At 47.4% G+C, this 25,000-nt stretch overlaps 1 protein-coding gene across 1 annotated transcript in view; it reads right to left on the bottom strand.

Moving 5' to 3' along the window:
* The window catches only part of LOC115533183 (X-ray repair complementing defective repair in Chinese hamster cells 5), a 35,775-nt gene that overhangs the window by 308 nt on the left and 10,467 nt on the right, over positions 1-25,000 (bottom strand). Inside the window, exons 7-20 of the mRNA XM_030343525.1 lie at positions 19,593-19,707; positions 16,433-16,571; positions 16,085-16,197; positions 12,379-12,441; positions 12,104-12,241; positions 11,593-11,680; positions 10,945-11,075; positions 5,121-5,317; positions 2,731-2,815; positions 1,485-1,554; positions 1,284-1,393; positions 565-661; positions 350-417; positions 157-234 (exon numbers count right to left, since the gene is read on the bottom strand). Of these exons, the coding sequence (XP_030199385.1) occupies positions 157-234; positions 350-417; positions 565-661; positions 1,284-1,393; positions 1,485-1,554; positions 2,731-2,815; positions 5,121-5,317; positions 10,945-11,075; positions 11,593-11,680; positions 12,104-12,241; positions 12,379-12,441; positions 16,085-16,197; positions 16,433-16,571; positions 19,593-19,707 (1,492 nt within the window). The remainder of the gene's footprint in view (positions 1-156; positions 235-349; positions 418-564; positions 662-1,283; positions 1,394-1,484; positions 1,555-2,730; positions 2,816-5,120; positions 5,318-10,944; positions 11,076-11,592; positions 11,681-12,103; positions 12,242-12,378; positions 12,442-16,084; positions 16,198-16,432; positions 16,572-19,592; positions 19,708-25,000) is intronic.

Below are 25,000 nucleotides of genomic sequence, written 5' to 3'. Positions count from 1 at the left end.
AACAGAGGAAACACATCTCTTAGGGGTCATCACTGAATGAATGAATGAATGTCTGCACAAGGCGTAGTAACATGACCCGTCAAATACGAGCATGGAGGTTGGTTTTCTACGGCCCCTGCTGGTAGCGTGAGAGAGGTGTCTGTCCGGGCCCCTTACCAGGTCATCCACGTCCCCGGGGTCCTCCACTGCAGGAGCCACGTCCGCAGCCTCCCTCCGCTCCTGGGCGACCAGGAACTGGCCCAAACAAACGGCATGTGAGAAAGACTCTGCATCCATAACCTCTGAACTGCACTCATAGGAACAACAAGGGCATCTTCAGCCAAGAGGGGATCTGGCCACGGGTGATTACCTGCTGGGCTTCTTGTTTGGAGAAAGTGCTTCCTTCCACCTCGTCTTTGCTGATCAGAGTGATGGCATCTGTCAAAATAATGAATTAAGAGATTGATCACTACACAATAAAACGTACTGTTATTCCAAGAAGAGTATACGTTTACTTTTTTAAACCAAAGATCCTGTCCAGGGGGGAAGGAGGTGATCTGGCCCCCACCCAGGTTTGGAGCCCACCTTGAACCAGCAGGTCCCAGAAGATGGCCAGACCTCTGGAGGGAATGCTCCTCTTCAGCGACTGGAGGTAGCCGTTGTACAGGTCAGCGTTCCCCAGCTGAACACACCACATCCATTATCCAGAAACGCATGCAAATGCATACACACACTAATGATGTCTATATTTTTTTGAAGGGAAGGTCGTTTTTTTTCAATGAAGATGACATTAAATGAATCAGAAATACAGTCCAGACATTGTTAAGGTGGTAAATGACTATTCTAGCTGGAAATTGCAGATTTTTTGTAGAATATCTACATCCTCTGTACACACAAGTGTCCAGAGGCCCATTTACAGCAACCATCACTCCTGTTTTCCAATGGTACATTGCTAATTATGTTAAAAGGCTAATTGATGATTAGAAAACCCTTGTGCAATTATGTCAGCACAGCTGAGAACTTGAATTTGTCTGGGTGACCCCAAACTTTTGAACGGTAGTGTACGCACAGATGACAAGAATACAGTGATCAGTTACACTAACCCCAAATAAGAGTTGTGTAAAACAAAATGGAGGCCTCAGGAATGTTCTGACAGCTGGCTGTATTCCACTCTCGGGCCATAATGATGGAGCTAATGTTGAATGTTGCTTAAGACTGATTCACGTTGGCCCCCGGCCCAAACAAGTGAACTCCCTCCCCCCCGCCTTAAGACCCAGCATCCATCAAACTGAGTGTTTGTTTACCTTCACCGACTCCTCTCGGAAGGCCTGGACGCAGGTGATGCACTTCATGTAGTAGGCTGTTTTCTTGTTACCCAGCAACTGTTCTATCCGGTGAGTCAGCTGCTGGCAGGCTGGGCGGGAAACAGAGACACAGAGACAGAGTGAGTGCAGCTGAACGGCCTGCTGGGTAATGTGAGGGAGACGTGGAGAGGAGCGGCTCACCCTCTCCGAATGGGAGGCTCTTCAACTTCACCAGACAGCGGTAGTCTCTGGCGGGGGTCACACTGCCCACCTGGGGACACAGGACCACGACCACTTTGTTAACATTCACATCCATATCTCTTCTTTTCTTGGATTTATTTTTGAAGGTTTTTTCCTTTTTTATTAAAGATTGAAACAGGAAGGTATTGGAGGGAGAGGGTAAGACATGCAGACCACGGGCAGGAATTTAACCCTGGTCGCTGAGGTAAGGCCTGGGTCTTAATGGTACGCGCTCTACCCGGTGAACCACCGGTGCGCCCTAAATTATTAGTTTTCTACCTCCCTAAAAATTGCATTTCAACCCACTATCCCGTTTTCTGAGTGTCTGTGAACGGCCTGAAGCCCATCCCAGTCTGTTACAACAGTCACAACTCTCACTTCGACTGGCTTCATCCCAGATGACCCCATGACACTCCGCCCACATCGGCCCTGCCCCCCCAGCATCCTGTTATGGTTGGGCTGCGAGACATGAAGGGAGTGAGACACACTCAGAGTGCTGTTTAGGTTGTCCTGAGTGCATTCCTTTAAACAAGCAGCCCATGGTACATGATGTAATCTAGAGCCACACCGTGATTCACAGGCTCTGCCCCGCGGCCCCCAGCAGGGACCGACCCCTCAGGACAAGGTTCAACTGGCCCCCAGCCGGGACCGACCCCTCAGGACAAGGTTCAACTGGCCCCCAGCCAGGACCGACCCCTCAGGACAAGGTTCAACTGGCTAATGTGTACTTGGTCAAATATGTGTACTTGATGATATATGTTTACTTGGTAATATATGTGTACATGGTAATATATGTGTACATATGTACTTGGTAATATATGTGTACTTGGTAATATATGTGTTAATGTGTAAATGTTAATATATGTGTACATGGTAATATATGTGTACTTGTTATTATATGTATACTTGGTAATATATGTGTACTTGGTAATATATGTGTACTTGGTAATATATGTGTACTTGGTGATATATGTTGTGGTCATCTGAATCAGTGTTTCAAGTGTCTCCTGAATGTCTTCTGGGGTTCAAAGCGTTCGTTGGGTGTCTCCCTCCACAGGACCAGGACCTTATGCGACCCGGTCCTCCAGCACCCCTTAGCCCTCCACAGGACCATGACCTCATGAGGCCTGGTCCTCCAGCGCCTCTTAGCCCTCCACGGGACCCGGACCTCATGAGACCCGGTCATCTAGCGCTCCCTAGCTCTCACCGAGGTCACGGTTCCTTCTGAGATGTCTGCCAGGTTGAAGTCCTTCTCATCCTCCCGGCTCCTCTTGGCATCAGGCTCCTCTGGCCTGAGGTACAAGGAAACAAGACCAGGGAACAAGTCAGAGACCAGGAAACAAGACCAGGAAACAAGTCAGGTACCAGGAAACAAGTAAGGGACCAGGAAACAAGACCAGGAAACAAGTAAGGGACCAGGAAACAAGTCAGAGACCAGGAAACAAGACCAGGAAACAAGTCAGAGACCAGGAAACAAGTCAGAAACCAGGAAACAAGTCAGGGACCAGGAATCAAGACCAGGAAACAAGTAAGGGACCAGGAAACAAGTCAGAGACCAGGAAACAAGACCAGGAAACAAGTCAGAGACCAGGAAACAAGTCAGGGACCAGGAAACAAGTAAGAGACCAGGAAACAAGTAAGAGACCAGGAAACAAGTCAGGGACCAGGAAACAAGTCAGGGACCTTGAAACAAGTCTGAATATCCCAAATAAAATGTCCTTACTTTAGGATGACCCATCAGCTCTCCTAACTAGCGAGATGGCAGCTCTTTTATTACATGTAGCGCAGCAAAATTGAAAAAAAAGATCTTAACTTAGCACTTAAGATAGGAAGTTTCTGTAATACGGGCCCAGGGAACAATTCAGAGTCCAGGAAACAAAGTCAGGGACCAGCAAACAAGTTAGAGACAAAGAAACAAGTCAGAGACCAGGAAACACGTCAGGGACTAGGAACATAGGGCCGAAACAAGTCAGTGGAGAGGAAACAAGGACCAGAAGAATAGGAACCAAAACAAGTCTGGGACCAGTAAACAAGGGACAAGGAAAGAAGTCAGGGACCAGGAAACAAGTCAGAGACTAGGAAACAAGTCAGGGACCAGGAAACAAGGACCAGGAAATAAGGGAAAAGGAGACATGGGACCAGGAAACAACTCAGGGACCAGGAAACATGTCAGGGACCAGGAAACATGTCAGGGACCAGGAAACATGTCAGGGACCAAGAAACAAGGGACCAGGAAACAAGTCAGGGGGCAGGAAACAAGGCAGGGACAAGGGATCAGGAAACAAGTTGAAAACCAAAAAACAAGGGAGCAGGAAACCTGTCAGGGAGAAGGAAACAAGTCAGAGACCAGGTAACAAGTCAGAGACCAGGTAACAAGGGACAAGGGAACAAGTCATGGACCAGGAAACAAGTTAGATACCAGGAAACAAGGGAGCAGGAAACAAGTCAGGGACCAGGAAACAAGTCAGGGACCAAGAAACAAGTCAGGGAACAGGAAACCAGGGACCAGGAAACAAGGGACACGTCACCAGGAAAAAAAGGGACCAGGAAACAAGTCAGGGACCAGGAAACAAGTCAGGGACCAGGAAACACGTCAGGGACCGGGAAACAAGACCAGGAAAACAAGTCAGGGACCAGGAAACACGTCAGGGACCAGGAAACAAGGGACCAGGGAAGAAGTCAGGGACCAGGAAACAAGGGACAAAGAAACAAGGGTCCAGGAAAAAATGCAGGCACCAGGAAAAAATCCAGGGACCAGGAAACCTGGTACATTCATTCTTATCCTAAGAACCTGGCCGTTCATTCTTATCCTAAAATACACATAATAAAAATGTAACTAATTTACATTGTATCAATATAGCACATTTCACATAGTGTTAAAAATCCCTAAATTACAAACAAATTGTTCAAATGGTCAGATGACCCCATGCCTGACCCCAGGTCTCCACCATGACCCCCAGGACCAGGAGACAAGGGACCGAAACAGGTCAGGGGACAGGAAACAAGGACCAGAAGACAAGGGACCGAAACAAGTCAGGGACCAGTAAACAAGGGACAAGGAAAGAAGTCAGGGACCAGGAAACAAGTCAAGGACCAGGAAACAAGGGACCAGAAAACAAGGGACCAGGAAACAAGTCAGAGACCAGGAAACATGTCAGGGACCAGGAAGCAAGTCAGAGACAAGGAAACAAGTCAGGGACCAGGAAACAAGGGACCAGAAAACAAGTCAGGAACCAGGATACAAGTCAGGGAACAGGAAACAAGGACCAGGAGATAAGGGACCGAAACAAGTCAGTGACCAGGAAACCAGGGACCAGGAAACAAGGAACAAGGAGACAAGGGACCAGGAAACAAGTCAGGGACCAGGAAACAAGTCAGGGACCGGGTACAGTCAGGGGCCGTTCATTCTTATCCTAAAATACACATAATAAAAATGTAATTAATTAACATTGTATCAATATAGCACATTTCACATAGTGTTAACAATCCCTGAATTACAAACAAATTGTTCAAATGGTCAGATGACCCCATAACCCCATGCCTGACCTGGAGGTCAGGCATGGGACCCCCAGCCTGACCTGGAAGAATCACACTCACCCTCTGCCAAAGATCTGGGAGCTGGTCTTCAATTGCTTCTTCTTCTCCACCTGCTTCAGGGGGAAGCTCTTCTTCAGCTCCTCCAGCGGCGCCTGGCAGCACGCTGCCACCGCTAGGGGGCGCTGGAGAGCTGCCTGCAGCCAGGGCTCGATGGAGGGCAGCGGGGAGTCAGGGTGCACCGCACGGTGGTGCAGACACTACAAAGAGACGCATCATGTCAGGAGTCAGGGGGCACCAAAAACACCTTTATTAATCCCATCTGGATTAAAGGATTTTTTTAATACATCAGGTTTAAAGGACTTTATTAATCCTGGTTTAAAGGTCTTTATAAAAATGGTTTAAAGGACTTTATTAATCCAGTTGGTTAAGGTTTAGAGGATTTTATTAATCCCGGACTAAAGGACTTTATTATTCCAGCTGGTTTAAGGACTTTATTAATCCCGGTCTAAAGGGCATTATTAATCCAGCTGGTTTAAAAAGGACTTTATTAATCCCAGATGGTTTAAAGGACTTTATTAATCCTGGTTTAAAGGACTTTATTAAACCAGCTGGTTTAGAGCACTTTATTATCCCAGTTGCTGTCCCCGCTCCTGCCAACCCAACTCTGTTGTGATTGGTTACCTTCCTTGAAGCGCGTGCGCGGGCAGATTTGACCAGGCATATGGGGGCGCGGCAGGAGTGCCTCTACGTAGATGATTTCCCGGAAATGTGAACAAGTGAATCGCAAACGTTGTCCCGAGTGTTTAGCGCTCTGCACAGCCACCCCAGACTGTCGGTAGGGAATACGTCGAAATGCATGTACGTCATTATTTGACACTTTAGTATGGTTAAACATGACTATCAATCATTATAACAACGTTTATAGGTCATAAAAGTCGAAAAAGCATAATAGGTCCCCTTTAATAAGATGCAACCTTATCCTTTCTGTTATCGATTATTGGATTGGATTGGATTGGATTCACTTTATTGTCATTGTGCAGACACTGCAGAGTACAACGAAATGAGGTTTTGTGACCAACCGGAAGTGCAAAGGAGCAGTAAAGTGCAGTTTGTACATGAATTATCAGAGAATTATCAGAGCAGCATAGTTACAATAAGTGCAGTAAATATAAATAAATATAAATATAGTAATATAAATATTCAAGTAGAGGGATAATTGTTCAGTCAACTAGCATGGATATAAATAGAAATAAAAATAAAAATAGAGTACTATGGGTGTTGATACAGGGGATATGTAAATTCAAGTAGAGGGATAATTGTTCAGTCAACTAGCATGGATTAGTGCAATGAATTGCCGCGGGGGGGGGGAGGGGGGTTAGAGTTTAGGAGGGTGACAGCCGCAGGGAAAAAGCTTCCCCTAAACCTGCTAGTCCGGGTCCGGAGAGACCTGTAGCGCCTCCCAGAGGGGAGGAGGGTGAACAGTCTGTGGTTGGGGTGAGAACAGTCCTTGCAGATGCCACGCGCCTTTCGCAGGCATCGCTTGTGCTGGACAGCCTCGATGGATTGGAGTGAGGAACCGATGATGCGTTGCGCAGTTTTCACCACCCTCTGCAGGGCTTTCCGGTCAGAGACAGAGCAGTTGCCATACCATACTGTGACACAGTTGGTAAGGATGCTCTCAATGATGCTGCGGTAGAAGTTCACCAGGATCTGAGGAGACAGATGGGCCTTTTTTAATTTCCTCAAGAAGAAGAGACGCTGGTGAGCCTTCTTGATCAGCTTAGAGGTGTTGAGGGTCCAAGAGAGGTCCTCTGAGATGTGGAAACCTAGGAACCTATAGCTGGTGACGCGCTCAACCTCTGTCCCGTTGATACGGATGGGGGTGTGTGTGCCACCTCTAGACTTCCTGAAGTCAACGATGAGCTCTTTCGTCTTCTTAGTGTTGAGAGCCAGGTTGTTGTTGGCGCACCATGCAGTTAGGTGTTGGACCTCCTCCCTATAGGCCGTCTCATCGTTGTTGCTGATGAGACCAATCACCGTAGTGTCGTCTGCAAACTTGACAATCATATTGGAACCATGTATAGTTGTGCAGTCGTAGGTGAAGAGGGAGTAGAGGAGGGGGCTCAGCACACAGCCCTGTGGAACGCCAGTGTTCAGGGTGAGGGTTGAGGAAGTGTGTTCATCCAACCTGACAGACTGTGGTCTGTTGGTTAGGAAGTCCTGTATCCAGGAGAGGGAGGTGTTGATGCCCAGCTCAGTAAGCTTGGTGATCAGTTTGGAGGGGATGATGGTGTTGAACGCTGAGCTGAAGTCAATAAACAGCATTCTGACATAGGTGTTGCTGTTGTCAAGGTGAGAGAGGGCGGAGTGGAGTGCCGTGGAGATGGCATCCTCTGTGCTCCTGTTCTGGCGGTAGGCGAATTGGAAAGGGTCCAGTGTGGGTGGCAGGCAGGTTTTGAGGTGAGCCAAGACTAGCCTCTCGAAGCACTTTGAGATGATGGGGGTAAGTGCAACTGGGCGGAAGTCATTCAGGCTTGCTGCAGTGGAGTGTTTTGGCACCGGCACGATGGAGGAGGTTTTGAGGCAAATGGGGACAACTGCTTGGGCTAGTGACAGGTTGAAAATGTCAGTCCAGACCTCAGTCAGCTGCACAGCACAGGCCCTGAGAACCCGTCCGGGGATACCATCAGGCCCAGCAGCCTTCCGTGCATTAGTCCTGCTCAGTGCTGCACACACGTCAATGGGGGAGAGAGTGAGGGGCTGGTGGTCTGCAGGGAGCACAGCCTTGATGGCCACCTCCCTGTTTTCCCTATCAAAGCGTCCATAAAAGTGGTTAAGCGCATCAGGAAGGGTGGCGTCACTGGATGGGGGTGAGATGTTGGCCGGTTTGTAATCCGTAATGGCCTGGATGCCCTGCCACATGCGTCGGGTGTCAGAGTTGCTCTTAAAGTGCTCCTCGATCCTCAGCTTGTAGCAGTGCCTGGCCGCTTTGATGCCCCTCTTCAGGTTAGCCCTGGATGAGCTATAGGCCCGAGCATCACCTGAACTGAAGGCGATGTCGCGTGCCTTCAATAGGAGTCGGACCTCTCTGTTCATCCAAGGCTTCTGGTTAGGGAATATGGTAATCCGTTTGAGGGTGGTGACACTGTTGATTTCAGAGTTCATACGTTTCAGAACAGAGGATGCGTATATATCAATATCCGTGTGGGAGTCGATGGTGGCCTGAGTGGCAAAATCCCTCCAGACAGTGCTACCAAACCGCTGCTGAAGTGCAGAGTCTGCTCCCTCTGGCCAAACCTTGACTGTCCTCACTGTGGGTTTCACCCGTCTGATGAGTGGGGAGTACTTAGGCAGTAGGAACAAAGAGAGGTGGTCAGATTGACCAAGGTGGGGGAGGGGGACGGCTTTGTAAGCATCAGCTATGTTTGTGTATACATGGTCTAATGTCTTGTCTCCTCTAGTGGGGCAGGAGACATGTTGGCGGAATTTGGGGAGTACAGACTTTAGGTTGGAGTGGTTGAAGTCACCCGCAACAATAAAGGCTGTCTCGGGGGTCAGAGTCTGTTGTTTACTGATTGCATTGTGCAGTTCTTTCATTGCAAATGCAGCATTAGCGTCCGGGGGAATGTAGGCTGCAGTCACAATGGTGGATGTAAACTCTCTGGGCAGATAGAAAGGTCTACATTTCAGCATTAGATATTCTATGTTATCCGAGCAGTGACTTTCGATGGTGGTAGTGTCCGTGCACCAAGCTTTGTTGACATAAATACACAGACCCCCACCTCTAGTCTTACCGGACTCCTTCGTTCTGTCTGCACGGAGAGTGTAGCGTTCTGCTAGATCGATGGCGCTATCCGGAACGTTGCTGTTGAGCCAGGTTTCTGTGAAAATCATGATGTTGCTGTCCATAATCCATTTATTGGTGGTGATCCTCAGTCGCAGTTCATCCATTTTGTTAGCAAGAGATCGGACATTGGCGAGAAAGATGCTGGGAAGCGATGGTCTGTGAGGCGCTAGTTTTAGCCTGGCATTCAGACCTCCGCGCGACCCTCTCTGTTTACATCTGTGCCGCTGTCCGTTGGTGCTCCGGATCCGTTTGACAGTTGGCTCCGCTGTCCTGGCTATTTCCGAGATGCGACCGAATGCGTCCGTAAAGTTGACGGAATTGCAGGAACCGATGTCCAAAAGTTCCTGTCGGCTATACGATGTATACGCTAAACAGTTTTTAGCGAAAAGGCTTACAAAAAACAAGTAAATTAACACTACTTTGCAAAATACGGTGAGACACAGGGCGTCGCGAACTATGCGCGCCGCCGCCATGGTAACGACACAAAGACAAATATATATATATATATATATATATATATATATATATATATAAAGACAAATGTGCTCCTGGTGATTATTTTCCACATGAAACTTGATATACAATATATATATACACAAGTAAGGGTTGTATATTTGTAATTGTAGTGGGTTACATTTCAACAGCAGAGGAGCATAAGGTGTTGTTAAGCGCATGTTGTCTCTCTCTGTTCCCCAGCCCACTGCCTACTGGCAGGAAGCAGAATAGACACGGTGCAAACTCTGAAAATCCCCTCATTCTCAAAATGTTATAAAGATCACTAAAGGCGCTAACATTGTTTCTTTACCTTTGTAGCACAAATGCTTGTAAATCATCATGCCGAGGTTAAGTAGCATAGTCTGCTAACACGGTAGGCTACTGTAGCCTAATTTAGATTGAGGCAATTAAGAAAGACGACGATTCCCAGGCTTTATAGTCTGTAACAGAACCTGTACCATATATCCAACTATATATGTATTGTATATATCAATTTATACAACGGGTGGCTTGAATCCAGCGATCTGATTGGTTCCTAACTGTTGTATAATGAGCGTATACATAACTGCTATGACGCCCAATCATTTTGTGAAAGTTTGCATATCACTCCACGCCTGGAAGTAGAAACAGTTACAAAGTAAAAAATATGTTTAATGATGGAGAGGGTGTAAATGTTGTTACTCCGGGTGTGAGCAAGGCGATGGAGAGACTAACGAAAGCTTAGGCACACGGCGAGTGAACTGCTCCATAGGATAAATTGCCTTCTCTATCGGAGCCTTCTCTCGGAGGGACGCTAAAGTGTGTTGCATAGCGACCGTCGTGCATTTTGAAGGCAGCCAGGAGGGACTACTTTTTTGTATACTTTGACTTTCTTGGTTACTTTTTAAATGTAGTGTGTGTCTATGACTTTCGTTTTGCCATAATAGTAACCGTTGTATAAAAGCAATAGATCACTTCAGTCAGTGGTATGTGCTCATTATACCACTGTGAAGGGGGTCGCCGGCCCTCCGCTGCGCGTCGGGGCCGGACAACGCCCCTTAACAGTGGTATAATGAGCACATACCACAGCCTGTCGTGATCTATTGCTTAAATATATGGGTAAGGCAAAAGTTAAGCTCCCTTCCTGCTCTGATGGACGGTGGGTACATCTATAACCCATTCACTTCCTTATTGAGTCTGAGCATTTTAATGGTGATAAAGCATTTTTTTTTTTAATATTTCCAATGGTATTAATATTAGTTTTTCCAACTTTCTTGTTTTGCTGGTTATTACTTTACTGTCTTCAGAGGATCAAACATTATAAGCAATAAAAGCAATCCCTCCACCTCCTGACCCACATGCTGCCCACTTGGAGAACTCATAAAGAAAGGATTGGGAGTTACTGGTGGAGCAAACTACTAACTAAACAATGGGATTCTGGAAAATTGTGTAATTGTTTCATCAATGACAACGTGAAACGATGTAAGAAGGAAGCTATTCCAAGTCATCCAGTAGGGATGTCTGCTCTAACAGCACCAGTCTTCCAGTCGAGATGTTTACTACCTGGAAGTGCCTCTGGAAGGAGGGGTTGGGCAGGTGGTGAACCTTGAACAGGTCCACCTCTTCTCCCATCTCGTCCTCCTTCACCAGCATCATGGAGTCAATCAGGGAATCCACCGCAGACAGCTGGCTCTCTGGGCGGACACACACACACACACACACACACACACACACACACACACACACACACACACACACACACACACACACACACACACACACACACACACACACACACACACACACACACACACACTTTCCATGACTTACTCACTAATAGGCCTTTCCCACATGAACTCCGGATAAACTCTCAGACGTGCAAGGCATAGCAGGAGATAAGCCTCATCAGACGTGTCACACACGGAGACCGCCCCACCGGGATTATCCGGGGAATGATTTATGCTACCTGTGTGAAAGGAAAAAATTTCAAGCTGCCTTTACAGCTTGAAAATCAAACAAAGATTAAGAGCTTGTTATCTGACCCTTTTAAGTGGCATGCCTTTTTAACATTTAATTTCCCAAACACTTTTATCTAAGCGACATTTGACTTTGTTACGAACAGCACCTTGTTCAAAGATGCCTGCAGGCAGACCGGAGAAAACCTTTGAGCTGGGAGTCAAACCGCAGCAGCATTAAGCTCAGCGCTCCTACCCGAGGGCTTGGACTTCTTGTTCTCCAGGGAGGGGAATGTGAACTGGCGCAGGTCCTCCATGAAGGGCAGCTGGACGTAGACCAGACACTAGGGGAGGCGCAGGAGGGGCGGATGTTACTGAGGCTGGGTCTCAACACTACATCTACTCATCTCTGTTACCCTGAGACACCGAGAACAGTCAAAGCATAACTTCGATGTGGGAATTATTTATAAGGAGTGACGGTGAAGTGCATAGTAAGAGTGCATCGAAACAGAATAAGATTTAACGTTTAAAGTGACAACAGAAATGGGGTGAAACCTAACATGTATTTATATTGAACCGTACGTTTCACCGTTATGTAGTGGAACATCCCTTTGGTATTTAATGTTATTTTAGGGTTAGCTCTCTTCAATATAGCTCTCTTCAATATCTGCCCCTAAACGTCCAGGTTCCTGATAGTCTGGTGGCATGGGCCCTGCAGTTGTCGTGCCTCTTGGGGCAGAGCGTATGTCAGAGTGCGACCTGCTCACCTCGTACTTCCTTTTGATGCAGGGGAATGCCGCCCCCACCTGCGGGTTGGAGCGTCGGTCGTAGGTGTAGCGCACGATGGCCACCATCTTGAGCTCGTCCAGCGCGCGGATCAGGGAGGACAGCGCCACACCCGCGTGCTGCACACACACACACACACACGCACAACGTAGCATTACAGTTTAAGTGGACAAAAACTGAATAGAAAGTCATATGTGTTTCATCTCATAACAAATGCTATTTGACTAGAGAAGATGGACTGCTCTTCAGGTCCTACCTCGTCATCCTTGGGGGCGAACACCTTCATGGCCTGATTCCCCATGAACTGGTGGCGGTGGACCTGCCCAGCCAGAGCGAGAGAATGTATATTAGAACGGTTATAAATTACCGTAATTTTCGGACTATAAGCCGCGCCTTTTTTCCCATTTTTCGATTCTGCGGCTTATATAACGGTGCGGCTAATCTATGGATTTTTACAGCTAACGGCCACTAGGGGACCTCCTAAATCTATGGATTTTACAGGTTACAGTCCACCAATTTTAACTCTATTGGCTCTATGACCGGTCCGCGCCTCCCCCACCTTTAGGCGGCGGGCTCCAGCAGGAAAAGCTGGAGGCCGGAAAAGAGTGAGAAAAGTGGAACCGAGAGTGGTACGAGAGACAGAACGAGAGCAAGACAGACATTACGAGAGCGAGAAAGCCATCTCTTTCCCGACAATCCCCTCTGCACAAACCCTTACATATGGTAATTATGGCTGGCCCGAATTATTCGAATACTCGTTCGGAAAATTAGTATTCGAAGCTTAAATCAGTATTCGGAGCTTAGTTTTTTTCTTTTTCACGTACGTGACGTTACCAGAGCGAGGGAGGCAAACTATAAGCGTCGGCGACACCAAGCAGAAAAGGGAGAGAGGTGGAGGAAGAATAGATATCTTGTTTCCCTTTACTTTATAACACAACATTAGCGGGATCTCGGGAGGAAAAGTAATACTTAGCGAAATGCTAACCTTAGCTTATTTGTTTGTTTACGTTCGCTGTACAGCGCCACGCCAATCAACTGTGACTGGCTTGCTGCAGAGCGTGAGCGTCTTGAGAATACCCGGTCAATATAATGGATATAATATGGACACATAAGACAATCAATATTCGGTATTTGTTATTGATTTATTGTACAAATTCCCTGAAAAGATGCACGTTCCAGGATGAATTGAAAAGCTCCCGTAAGGGCTGAGATGGCAGAGAGGACAGCTGATTTGGAACGGAACAACAGCTGTTCGCTTTCACAGGGAAAAACTAAGGAACTTCAACCTACTTAGGCCTACTAATTAACGTTCAAAAGCTATTAAATCTTCAACAAAATATGCAGATACTGTCAAAATCGGTTCCAGGGAGTATATAGGGATTATTAATGTTGTTCTTGATGGTGTTTTTTTCTGGCACGAGTATTCGAACATTCGCTCGGAAAAACCAACGAGTATTCGAAGCCTGAAAAATGGCATTCTGGCCAGCCCTAATGGTAATTAAACATTAAAACACCTGCGGTTTATAGTCCAGTGCGGCATATATATTTACACATCATTCAATTTAGCTGCTGCAGCTTATACTTCGGTGCGCCTTACTGTACGTCCACACCAGGAGCGACCAACGCTTTGGTCGCTCACAAAGTTTCGCTGCGGAATTTTTCTGTTCGCTTTGGTCGCTCAAGTCGCTCATGACGTACAATTCAATTATGCAGACGCATTTAAAGGAGCCGATTTAAAGGAGCCGATTTAAAGGAGCCGTATGCTTTTAGTAGGCCCTACAGACAGCCATATCAAAGAGTGAACTCTCCCATACACCTTGGCCATATTGCCGAGACGGTTTTGATTGTTGGATAAAGTGCTTCGACAACAAGTAGGACAGTGATTCCCCCCAATATAAAAAAAATCCTAAAATGTAGGCTAATTACAACCGAGAACAAAAAGCCCTGCGTGCTGTAGTAGGCTAGTTAAAATATGTTTCACTGATCTGCATCTGCAAATCATGATCTGCACTCATTCGTCGCACTCAAAACAAATAGACATTGGCGCACATGGCTAATTTGCATACGTGCACAGGACTGGTTGGCTCCGCAAGGCAAATAATGGAACATATCTATCTATCTAGGCCTATCTGTCTGTCTATCTATCAACGCGTGTCTAGTTGTAATGTGATGTATTGTGTGTATGTCCAGTCAGACTTGTTCTGTGTGGTCTTGTAGGCTACTGTCCTGTGTGGGCCGAACCACCTAAATGGATTCCCGACGATTTGTGTCGTTTGGTATTAATAAAGACTTGACTAGGCTATCTATCTATCTAGACTATTTAATTAACAATTATTCACCTCAGCCTCCGTGAATAGTGGGGAATAGAGGGATAAAAGACAAGAGATATATCCCTTGTCATTTATCCCTCGTCTTGTCGATTAGTTTGTTTATGTGACGATTTCAAAAACTTTTTTGGTTTTGTTTAAAGCATGCTACACGCGATTGGTTGGTTAGATTGGTGGCATGGAGAGCAAATGAAAATGATTCCCGCTTAAATACGAACATTCTAGATGTATAAATACTCCTGCTTGTCATCACTTGGTATCCAAACCACTATGGCGGTTCGATCTCTGAACTGAAAAAGGGTTGGTTCATACAACACCGGGTGCCCAGTTACAGCCGCGATTAATACTTCAGCCGACATTTTGTTCAGTGAGTGAATAAAGGTAGGTAGGAACCAATGTGCCTGCCGGTGTTCCCTGGGATCCACGCAAGCGAAGAGCGTCTACATTCCGATTGGCTGTCAGTGTTTGGCCGCTGAAGCACGTCATAGTCATTTGCATAAAGTTAAAAAGTTTTCAACTTCTTTTTGACGCTCTGGTCGCTCAACTTTGGCCGCTGGTAGCGTTGGTTGCTTTGGTCGCTCTTGCCCATAGAAAGTGAATGACTTCCGGCGATTTGGTCGCTCAATTCGCTTCTGGTGTGGACGTACAGTTATAGTGCGGAAAATACGGCAGTTCAAAGCAGTACAGTTATTCACTTCAGAAACAAGGGAAGCACGGGAACGCAAGCGTCGGGTCACTTTACTAGTGGTTATACTGCATAGGACCCCATGCAACACCGACCCTGTGTCCCGCTGCACACTATGCACCTCTCCTTTACTAAGCATCTTCTCACTAGTTTCAATTTGGGATCAAGGTGGAGGTGTGGTTGACCAATGAAAACATTGGCCCATTAAATTACTAAACATGAACTGTATTCACAATCCACTTGTGACTGTTCGACACAAGAATCATTCTGTATCTCCTATAGGCTCCTGACCAAGCCCCAACCACAGCCAGATATACCAGCCACTACGAGGGGGTACCAAAAGGGAGCAATTCTTCGTTGACCCACATGTTAAACAGGCCGTTTTCACAGTCTTATTAAACCTTTTTACAGCCTGGTCCAAAAAATCATTCTAGTCAGTATGTTTAGTTCATATCTCCATGACATCACTGAGGGGGATGAATTTCTTTAGGAGGCTAGTTTATTTTTATTGGAGGTTAAAATGTATGAATAATTAGGGGCGTATCTCCCGCCCCTGAGGGGGCGGGAGATACGCCCATCTAGGTGACATACACCGAATTAGCAACATTAGCTAGCTGTCACCCAAGAGGCTGCGCCCAAGATCAATGCCCTTTTTTGGTTAAAGGAAATGAGGCGGAGTCAAACTATGGCGAGTCAAACTAAGATGGCGACGCGCATAAACCAAGAGAATTGGATGCAGTTGGAATAACTGAGGTCTGCCTGGATGCTACATCCATTTTATATACTATCTATGCTCCTGACACGATGCTGAGCAGCAGGTCGTAAGGGGACCCAACGCGACACTCCCAAACACCCGGCTGTGCCACACCCAGACCCCCGGCTTTGCCGCGCCCAGACCCCCGGTTGAGACATGTTGTTTTGGGGCAGTGTGAATAATAGGAACCCCGTACCGTGTTTTGTTTGGCGAAGCCCAGAACAGCGAAGCACTTGCCGTCATGCTTGTATTTCATCTGCTCCTGGTCGACTTTGGAGAAGGGAACAATGTCACTTCCATAACGGAAACCTGGAAAAGACACACACACACACACTTCTTAACCATACATATTTTTTAAGAAAGTAAAACAGCAGTTGGGTTTCAAATGACAAACAACGTTCAAAATGGAAGGTCATCATCATGGCGTTTCGACTGTATTTGGAAGTTCACCTAAGAAAACATTGGCCCGTTAAATGAATAAACATGAACTGTCGGCACAATCCACTTCTGACTGTTCGGCAGGGGGGTCATCGCTCTCTCTTACCCTGAATGGTGTCGTCTTTCTGCACCTCCGTCTCGTTGTCGTCGTCCAGGCAGTACACCGTCTCTCTCTTCACGTCTTCCCGCTGGCCGCTCTGCGCGTCCACCGTGGTCCACATCTTCTTCAGCTTCTCGTCAGTCACCTGGAGGTCAGGGACCATGGAGGGAGGACCATGAGGAGGGGGACAGCCTCCAAGAAACCATCTGCTAGGCCAGATGACCATGAGGAAATTATCTGCTAGGCCAGAGGACCATGAGGAAACCATCTGCTAGGCTAGAGGGCCATGAGGAAACCATCTGCTAGGCACGAGGACCATGAGGAAACCATCTGCTAGGCCCGAGGACCATGAGGAAACCATCTGCTAGGCCAGAGGACCATGAGGAATCCATCTGCTAGGCCCGAGGACCATGAGGAAACCATCTGCTAGACCAGAGGACCATGAGGAGGGGAACCACCAATCATATAAGACTTATTACCAGGTTTAAAACCATAAAACTCACTCTTTAAGAATAGAAAAGCACCCGAAACCATACGTTGTCATGGTCCGACCCGGACATAGACAGCGCTGGATAGGGGGAGGCAGCTCTGATTAGGGGGAGGCAACGCAGATTAGTGGGAGACAGCACTGGTGAAGAAGGCAGTGCTGGTTAGTGGGAGGCAGCTCTGATTAGTGGGAGGCAGCGCTGGTTAGTGGGAGGCAGCGCTGGTTGGTGGGAGGCAGCTCTGGTTGGTGGGAGGCAGCGCTGGTTAGTGGGAGGCAGCTCTGGTTAGTGGGAGGCAGCGCTGGTTGGTGGGAGGCAGCTCTGGTTGGTGGGAGGCAGCGCTGGTTAGTGGGAGGCAGCTCTGGTTAGTGGGAGGCAGCGCTGGTTAGTGGGAGGCAGCTCTGGTTAGTGCGAGGCAGCGCTGGTTAGTGGGAGGCAGCTCTGGTTAGTGGGAGGCGGTGTTGGTTAGGGATCGACCGATTATCGGCCGGGCCGAATATCGGCGCCGATATTCGGCATTTTGACGCATATCGGCATCTGCCTTTTTTTTTTATCCAACGGCCGATAAGAGATCAATTTAAAACGGGGTTATTTTGGCTCTGATGCAGCCGCGCCTCTCTTGTCTGTTGTCACTATGCTGTCTCCAGCATTGTCCAACCCACAGCACCATCTGATTGGTTACACGCTCTGGTTACACGCAGAGCCACGACGGACAAAAAAAGCTCAAACGAAGTGTTTTGCCTATTATTTCTACTTAAAAAGTGAAAATTGCAATGGTATAAACAACAAAAATGAAATAGTAAAAATACTATAAATAATTATGTCCAAATAAACCAACCACACACAAGCGCGCTGATCAACCACTTGCTTCACACTCGCACTCTGGGGAAGAGCCTGCTAGTTTACGCACACCCCTTGCACATTTGTTTTCTCAACCACACGTGAGACGGAGTTTGACATGCTGGATATCGACAGAAAGGTATTTTCATTGGCTATTAGGATATCTTAGGCCCGTCCCCGACCCTTGCTGTCTGCTGGTGTAGCTGTCAATCAAAGTATACATGCCCCGTTTTGATAGTGATCGCCTCATTGGCTTGTAAGGCTTGTAAACAAGGAAGTATTGATCTTACAGACATGTGTAAGGGCTCTATGTCACCGTGAGACCCTGGCAAACACAGCGGATTCCATGAATCAGACAATAGCGGAATTCAAACCCTTATTCACAGTTTTCCACAAAAAAACATTGCAGCGTTTCGGTTTTCTACTTTTCGGCTGCTTTGTATAAGATGGCTTGTGCATATACACAATGTAATTAGACTAAAATAATATTGATATTCGATTTCTGTGGACTCTCATGAACATTTTAAGACCCAACATGAAGTATCAAGTCATTGCTAAGGATATCTAGCCTGGCAAGCCAGACCCATATCGGAAAGATATTGGGTCTGGTCTCGTACGGTGGCAGTGTGGGCGGGATAAACGGTTGTCTTTCAAGTTCCCTCTGCACCAATAGGATAGCGCTACAACCAATCAGAGCAACGAAGAAGGTGACGTAGTCAGAACAACGGAAATTTCCGTCGCTCTAAAATCAAACTTTTACCGTATCCGGTCGGAAAAACTCAGAATACATCTTTCATTTCAAGGAAAGACTTCAGTGCATTTCTTTGTTCATTTCTCAGAGAAAATGATAACTTCAAGTCTTGAAGAGTCGCGGCCAAAGCCGAGTCGAAAGACAGCTGTTTGCCAGCAGCAGCAGCCATTATTGTTTACCTCTAACACGGAACCGTCGCAGCTCTGTCGTCATTCGGCTCGATTCCACCCCTCACGATCTGATTGGCCTGTCCCTTTTTCGGTTTCCAGCAGCGAAAAACGACGACAGAAGGCTAGACCTCCCTGGCTGCAAATTAAATTTGCTACCGCCTGGGGCGTCTAGATTTCTAGGCTAAAGGATATCCACAGCGACGATAAAGTTAGAATGGACCAAGGGAGGAGGAGGGTGAGGGGCTATTTTGACCTAAGACACTAGGATATTTTTGATCAATTCGCTAAACATATTTACTCCACCGAATGGTTGACATTGGATGACATTCCTGAGAGTCTAACCTTTCAAACGGTGTATGACATGACTATATCACTCAACTGAATGATGCCAAAAATTGACCCAGCATGTTGGGGGGAAGGGGTGGTGTAACTAAAACTTATCCGCCCGCGGGATTTGACGATTAAGTGGTTAAAGGCATTTAAATGAAGTTCAGTGTTGGAGTTTGTATTATCCAAAAATTTCACGCCAATATTTTTTCCCTTTTTCTGTAAATTAATATCGGGTCCAAATATCGGTTATCGGCCCCCTTGACTACAAATAATCGGTATCGGCCCTGAAAAAAACATATCGGTCTATCTCTAGTGTTGGTTAGTGGGAGGCAGCGCTGGTTAGTGGGAGACAGGGGGAGGCATCGCTGGGTAGGGGGAGACAGCGCTGGATAGGGGGAGACAGAAAGCACTGGTTTGTTGGAGGCGTGGTTGGCCCTCGTGGACATGTACCATCAAAACCCTGTTAGTCACAGACTAGCAGGTTGTACAAGGCAGATGAGAAGCAACACTTGGGCGGAATGCCTCCTTTCAGGGACCATTCAGGATATAGCCCACTACAGAATGAGTGACGGGCGCAGGGCTGTACTTACAGCCTTGTACCCCACGATGCGGATGGCCACGGTGCTGCCGATGGTCAGCTGACAGGGCCACGCCATGGGTCTCTTCTCAATATTCTTGAACATGGACAGCTTCCTTATGGCCCCGCTGCAACAGAGGGCGGGCACACATACATATGTTCCTGTTCAATACAACAGCTTTCCACAACATTAACAACCACGGCAAGTGAACAAAAGACTCAAAGTGACCAACTAATCGTCAGTGCCCAGAAATGATTTAAGACTTAGAAATATTAGTTATTAACATTATATATAATGTAGGTCATTTGGTGGAGGCTGTTCTATTTCAGGTAGGCTACGCCTTCTAGGCCTGGCCTTATGGGCTTGTCCCGTGGGCGTGCACTGAAATTTTCAGCTATGCAACAATCAAAGTGGGCACCGCCCACATTTCCCGTGGCACCGTGTATATAAGGCAGCACACACCGCTGGTCATTCTCCCTTTTCTTTCAGCATTGTCCGATCAACAGTTAGGAACAACAGCAAGTACGATGACTTCTTCAGAGATACCTTGTGGCAGCGGCGTGGGTGAGGCAACAGAAAAACTGCCCTTTTTAGGGCCATTGAAGAGCGGTTCCCTTAGAGCAGGGCACTTTTCAGGGCCATGCTGTTCCTCCTGTCCCGCTTCTCTGGCACCGGGTGACGAGCACCTGGCATGTTTCCGTTGCCTCGGAACAAGCCGCGGCTGCTATGTCAACCCCCGCCTCCTGTGCCGCCTGCCGCGCGTTGCCTGAAGAGGGGCACCTCTCCAGGCACCTTTTCTTTTCCCCGTCGGTGGTGCTCTCCCCTAGGCCATCGTCATTATCAACGCCGGAGTTCCAAATGACGACGACGTCGACGACAGCGACCCCATCGAGGTGGACGACGACAACTCGTCGGACGATGTCTTCACAGTCGGGGTTCTCCTGGTCCAGGGCTTCCACCGCCCTGGACCGTATGGCCGATTTATTTGGCGAGATCATGGGCGAGGCGTGGGCCATCAAGGGTATCACCATGCCAGCCCCGCTTCAAACCTCCATGTCGGATGACATGCCGGCGTGCTAATCAGTGTCCCGTATCTAGGGCTGGGCGATATATCGATATTTAAAAAATATCGATATTTTTTCAAACGCGATATGAAACGAGACCATATCGTCAATATCGATATAATTTAATTTGCGTTGAAATTACAGCACATTTGTTCCAAATAACACCAGTTTCGAACCGCGCCTGCCGCCTGCTATTTCGTAACTCTGCTTACGTCTCTCCCGCTCTGCCTCCGGCTCACACACACAGTCTCTGCCTGCCCCCCCCCCCCCCTCCACTGACTCACGTCACTTTTTGAAACATGAGCCGTGTTCGAAATCGTTCACTATTCATTGGGTATTTTAAGTGCACTATATTGTGCATGAAATTAACCACTGAGAATTCGAACACCACTACAAAATGGCGAGCACCCTATATAGTGCACTATATCCGTGATAGGGAACGATTTCGAACACAGCTAGTTGTCTGACAAATTACAAAATCACGTAATTTGTGGAGAGTGCTTAAAAACTGTCGCAACCAAAGGGTTGCAATTCTGTCCATAATATTCCGGAGGTGCACACAGCTTTTGGCCATGATATTATATATTATAATGTTCTCAAATACGAGGCGGAGGCAGTGTCTAGTCCACGGTTTATTCAACCATCAAACTGTATTCAATTCTGAACGGTAGGAATAGTAATTGTAAATCGAAACGGTAGGTAGGTATAGTAATAACGGTAACTCCACAGTAACTTCAAGGTTTCTCACTCCGCGAGACCCAAACATAAAACATTCAAGGTCCCGTGACATGAAAATCTCACTTTATGAGGTTTTCTAACGGAAATATGAGTTCCCCTAGCCTGCCTATGGTCCCCCAGTGGCTAAAACTTGCGTTTGGTAAAACGAGCACTAGCTGTTCTGCTCGCCTTTGAAAAAAGAGACGTTGGCCCACCCAGAGACGTTGGCCCGCCAATGAGACACGGCCGTGCGAGCGCCACATATGTGTGTGAACACACACACTGTAACGCAAGTGTTTCTTGTCGGTTCTTTGACGTCTCTTGTATTTCCACAACGAGACTGTATTGGGGGTTATCTGAGCCATGGTTGAGAAGGAATTGGGGGAAAGGAACTTTGGCTTTGACTCGCTGAAGTACATGAACTGCGACATGCCTCCCGTGTGTTCTAGAATATTAACAGAACACGGCTAAAGGCAACCTGGTCTCACAGGAATCCGTGTAATAACTACGGACGCTTAACTCGAAATCCGTTGCCACATCACGGAAACACGCCGATTTCTGTGATGTGGCCACGGAATTCGCTCCAATGCAAGTTAATGACACTGATGTTCCGTGGCTCACACACGGATCCCCGTTTCAACGAGCGAGTCGACCACGGGGATTAATTCAAAACCCGTGGTGGTCTCACTGAAACACTTAAATTGTCCTTGATGTGTCCACGGAAGTTGCTCCAATGCAAGTAAATGAAACTGATATTCCGTGGCACACACACACAGATTCCCGTTTCAATCTGTGTGTGTGCCAAAGTTGACCACGGCGGGGGCTTGACTCAAAATCCGTGCTGGTCTGACGGAATCACTTAAATTGTCCGTGATGTGGCTACGGAATTGGCTCCAATGCAAGTAAATGTCACTGTTATTCCGTGGCTCACACACGGATCCCCGTTTCAACGAGCGAGTCGACCACGGGCGCTTAACTCACAGTCCGTGGTGGTCTCACGGAATCACTTAAATTGTCTGTGATGTGGCTACGGAATTGGCTCCAATGCAAGTAAATGACACTGTTATTCCGTGGCTCACACACGGATCCCCGTTTCAACGAGCGAGTCGACCACGGGTGCTTAACTCACAGTCCGTGTTGGTCTCACGGAATCACTTAAATCGTCCGTGATGTGGCCACGGAATTTGCTCCAATGCATGTAAATGACACTGTTATTCCGTGGCTCACACACGGATCCCCGTTTCAACGAGCGAGTCGACCACGGGCGCTTAACTCACAGTCCGTGGTGGTCTCACGGAATCACTTAAATGGTCCGTGATGTGGCTACGGAATTGACTCCAATGCAAGTAAATGACAATGTTATTCCGTGGCTCACACACGGATCCCCGTTTCAACGAGCGAGTCGACCACGGGCGCTTAACTCACAGTCCGTGTTGGTCTCACGGAATCACTTAAATCATCCGTGATGTGGCCACGGAATTTGCCCCAATGCAAGTAAATGACCAACCCGGTATCACGCAATTGCGTGCTCCTGCGCACGAACGTTAATCTATTGAAGCGTGTTCCCGAGCACCATAGTCCGACTTTTTGCGTGTTACACAAAACGAAATGTAAACCAATGCATTCTGAATGGGAGTGTTCCAAGACAATTAACGTGCTCCACAAAACGGTACGAGAGAGAGAGAAAGAGAGAGCGGGAGGGACAGAGAGAGAGAGAGAGAGAGAGAGAGAGAGAGAGAGAGAGAGAGAGAGGGAGAGAGAGAGAGACTTCAGAAAGGGTGTGCGCAGATAGTACAGTGCACCCTAGTTATGTTTATGCCAAAACCTATATATATAATTAGGCTGTGGAAATTGCAATAAGTTAAGAACACAACTTCGCACGTTGAGCACACAGCCGTGTGACTCGTTTACTTTGTAAAAAAGAAAACCGGAAAACAAAGCGTGCTGAAGGTAAACAAATCCAGCATGGTCTGTGACGTCATGAGACGCACGTACTCCTTAGGGACCGCGATCCCTGAACCACCAAGAACGTAAATGACATGCAGTAAACAACAACACAATTGAAAGAACAACACATAACGAAATACTGTAGGTGAATTATGTTACGGTCACTACAAGGCTATAATTATATTATTTAGCGTGTAATGAGACAATCTATAGCCAAATTGTCGAAGATGCCCGAGAATCTTCGGGGATATCAGCATGGGAAATCGGCGAATCAGACCCATGAAGGGGGGGGGGGGGGGGGGGGGACACGTTAGTTGAGGGGGGGGGGGGGGGGGGGGGGTTTGAGATAGGAAGGTCCTACCGCCCTGAAATTGTAATACCTTATTCTAGGGCCTAACTGGGACCTCCGCACCGAAACTTGGCCCGGTCGGACCCCGAGGGCAGGAAGGGGGGGCCTGCCCTCGGGGTCTGACCGGGCCAAGTCTCGGGCAGGAAGGGCCCCCCCTTCCTGCCCTCGGGGTCCGACCGGGCCAAGTTTCGGTGCGGAGGTCCCAGTTAGGCCCTAGAATAAGGTATTACAATTTCAGGGCGGTAGGACCTTCCTATCTCAAAAACTTTTTTTCCACCACATTCTGAACCATTAGGTCTTGCAGGCTACACTTCTGAGGGGCTTTGTCCAAATGACACTCCATTTGAGAAAACTTTTTTTCTCTAAGGGCTAGAACTCCAAATCTCGGATATGTCGTACACGGGGCCCCGGGAAATGTGTGTAAACATTTTAGCATCCCTAGCTATCTCGAAAAGGTCGGCAAAGGGGCGTGACCTCCAACAGTACAGTAAATGTACATAAGACAGAGGTTAGTTTCTAGTCCCCATTTTTTGTGGGATGGAGGTGTACATTTGTGGCTAAAGGTGTGTAGACACAGCTGGCCTGTGGCCACGTTTTTGAAGTCGGGGGTCAAAAGGTCAAAAGCAGCCGGCACCACGCCGCTTATGAGATAACAAAAAGTTAATGTGTGTTTCTCTCATAACTTTTTGTCATTATTAAAGAGAGGCCTGATTCTCAGATATGCATGTTGGACGGCTAGGGTGTTGGTCTGGGAAGAACTTCAGGCCAAAATCTTGCAAGCGAGCCGCTGGGTGCAGGTGCAACGAGATGGAGCACTTGCTGAGCCTGGACTTTCATAATCTTCGCTCTGTGAATGTAAAGGATGTTTGGTCGGATGTTACGACGAAGAATCATAATGTGAATGGGAATATTCTATAAATCTCTTGATATCATCTTTCGTCTCAACACTTCTGCTGCAGCCACTTAAAGTCTCACTCCGAGAACCTTAAAATATGAATCAATCCATTAGAAGTATGAAAATATCTTCCCGGTGGTGCAACAGAGCAAACAAGGTGTCCTTTGACATCTACGTTTCGAGACGATTGCAACAGTGCCACATATGATCATATTTGAATATGTTTCGGGGTAGTAATTAGCTGTCGATTTTGGAGGCCTTTATCAATAATGACCAGCTATAGATTTGCTTCCCGATGGAGATTTTTGACAAATTACATGTTAATTAGCAGCTACACGTTAAGCTGAGTCCAATGAATGATCAAGCTCGGTCTCTTGCTACACCGAGATCATGTCCTAGACCTAGGTGTACCATGTAAAACACATGTTACCATTAGCTAGAGTGTCGT

The sequence above is a fragment of the Gadus morhua genome, chromosome 20 (assembly GCF_902167405.1).
Source record: "Gadus morhua chromosome 20, gadMor3.0, whole genome shotgun sequence".
NCBI classification, from domain to species: Eukaryota; Metazoa; Chordata; class Actinopteri; order Gadiformes; family Gadidae; genus Gadus; species Gadus morhua.
This window is presented reverse-complemented; position numbering and strand designations above follow the sequence as displayed.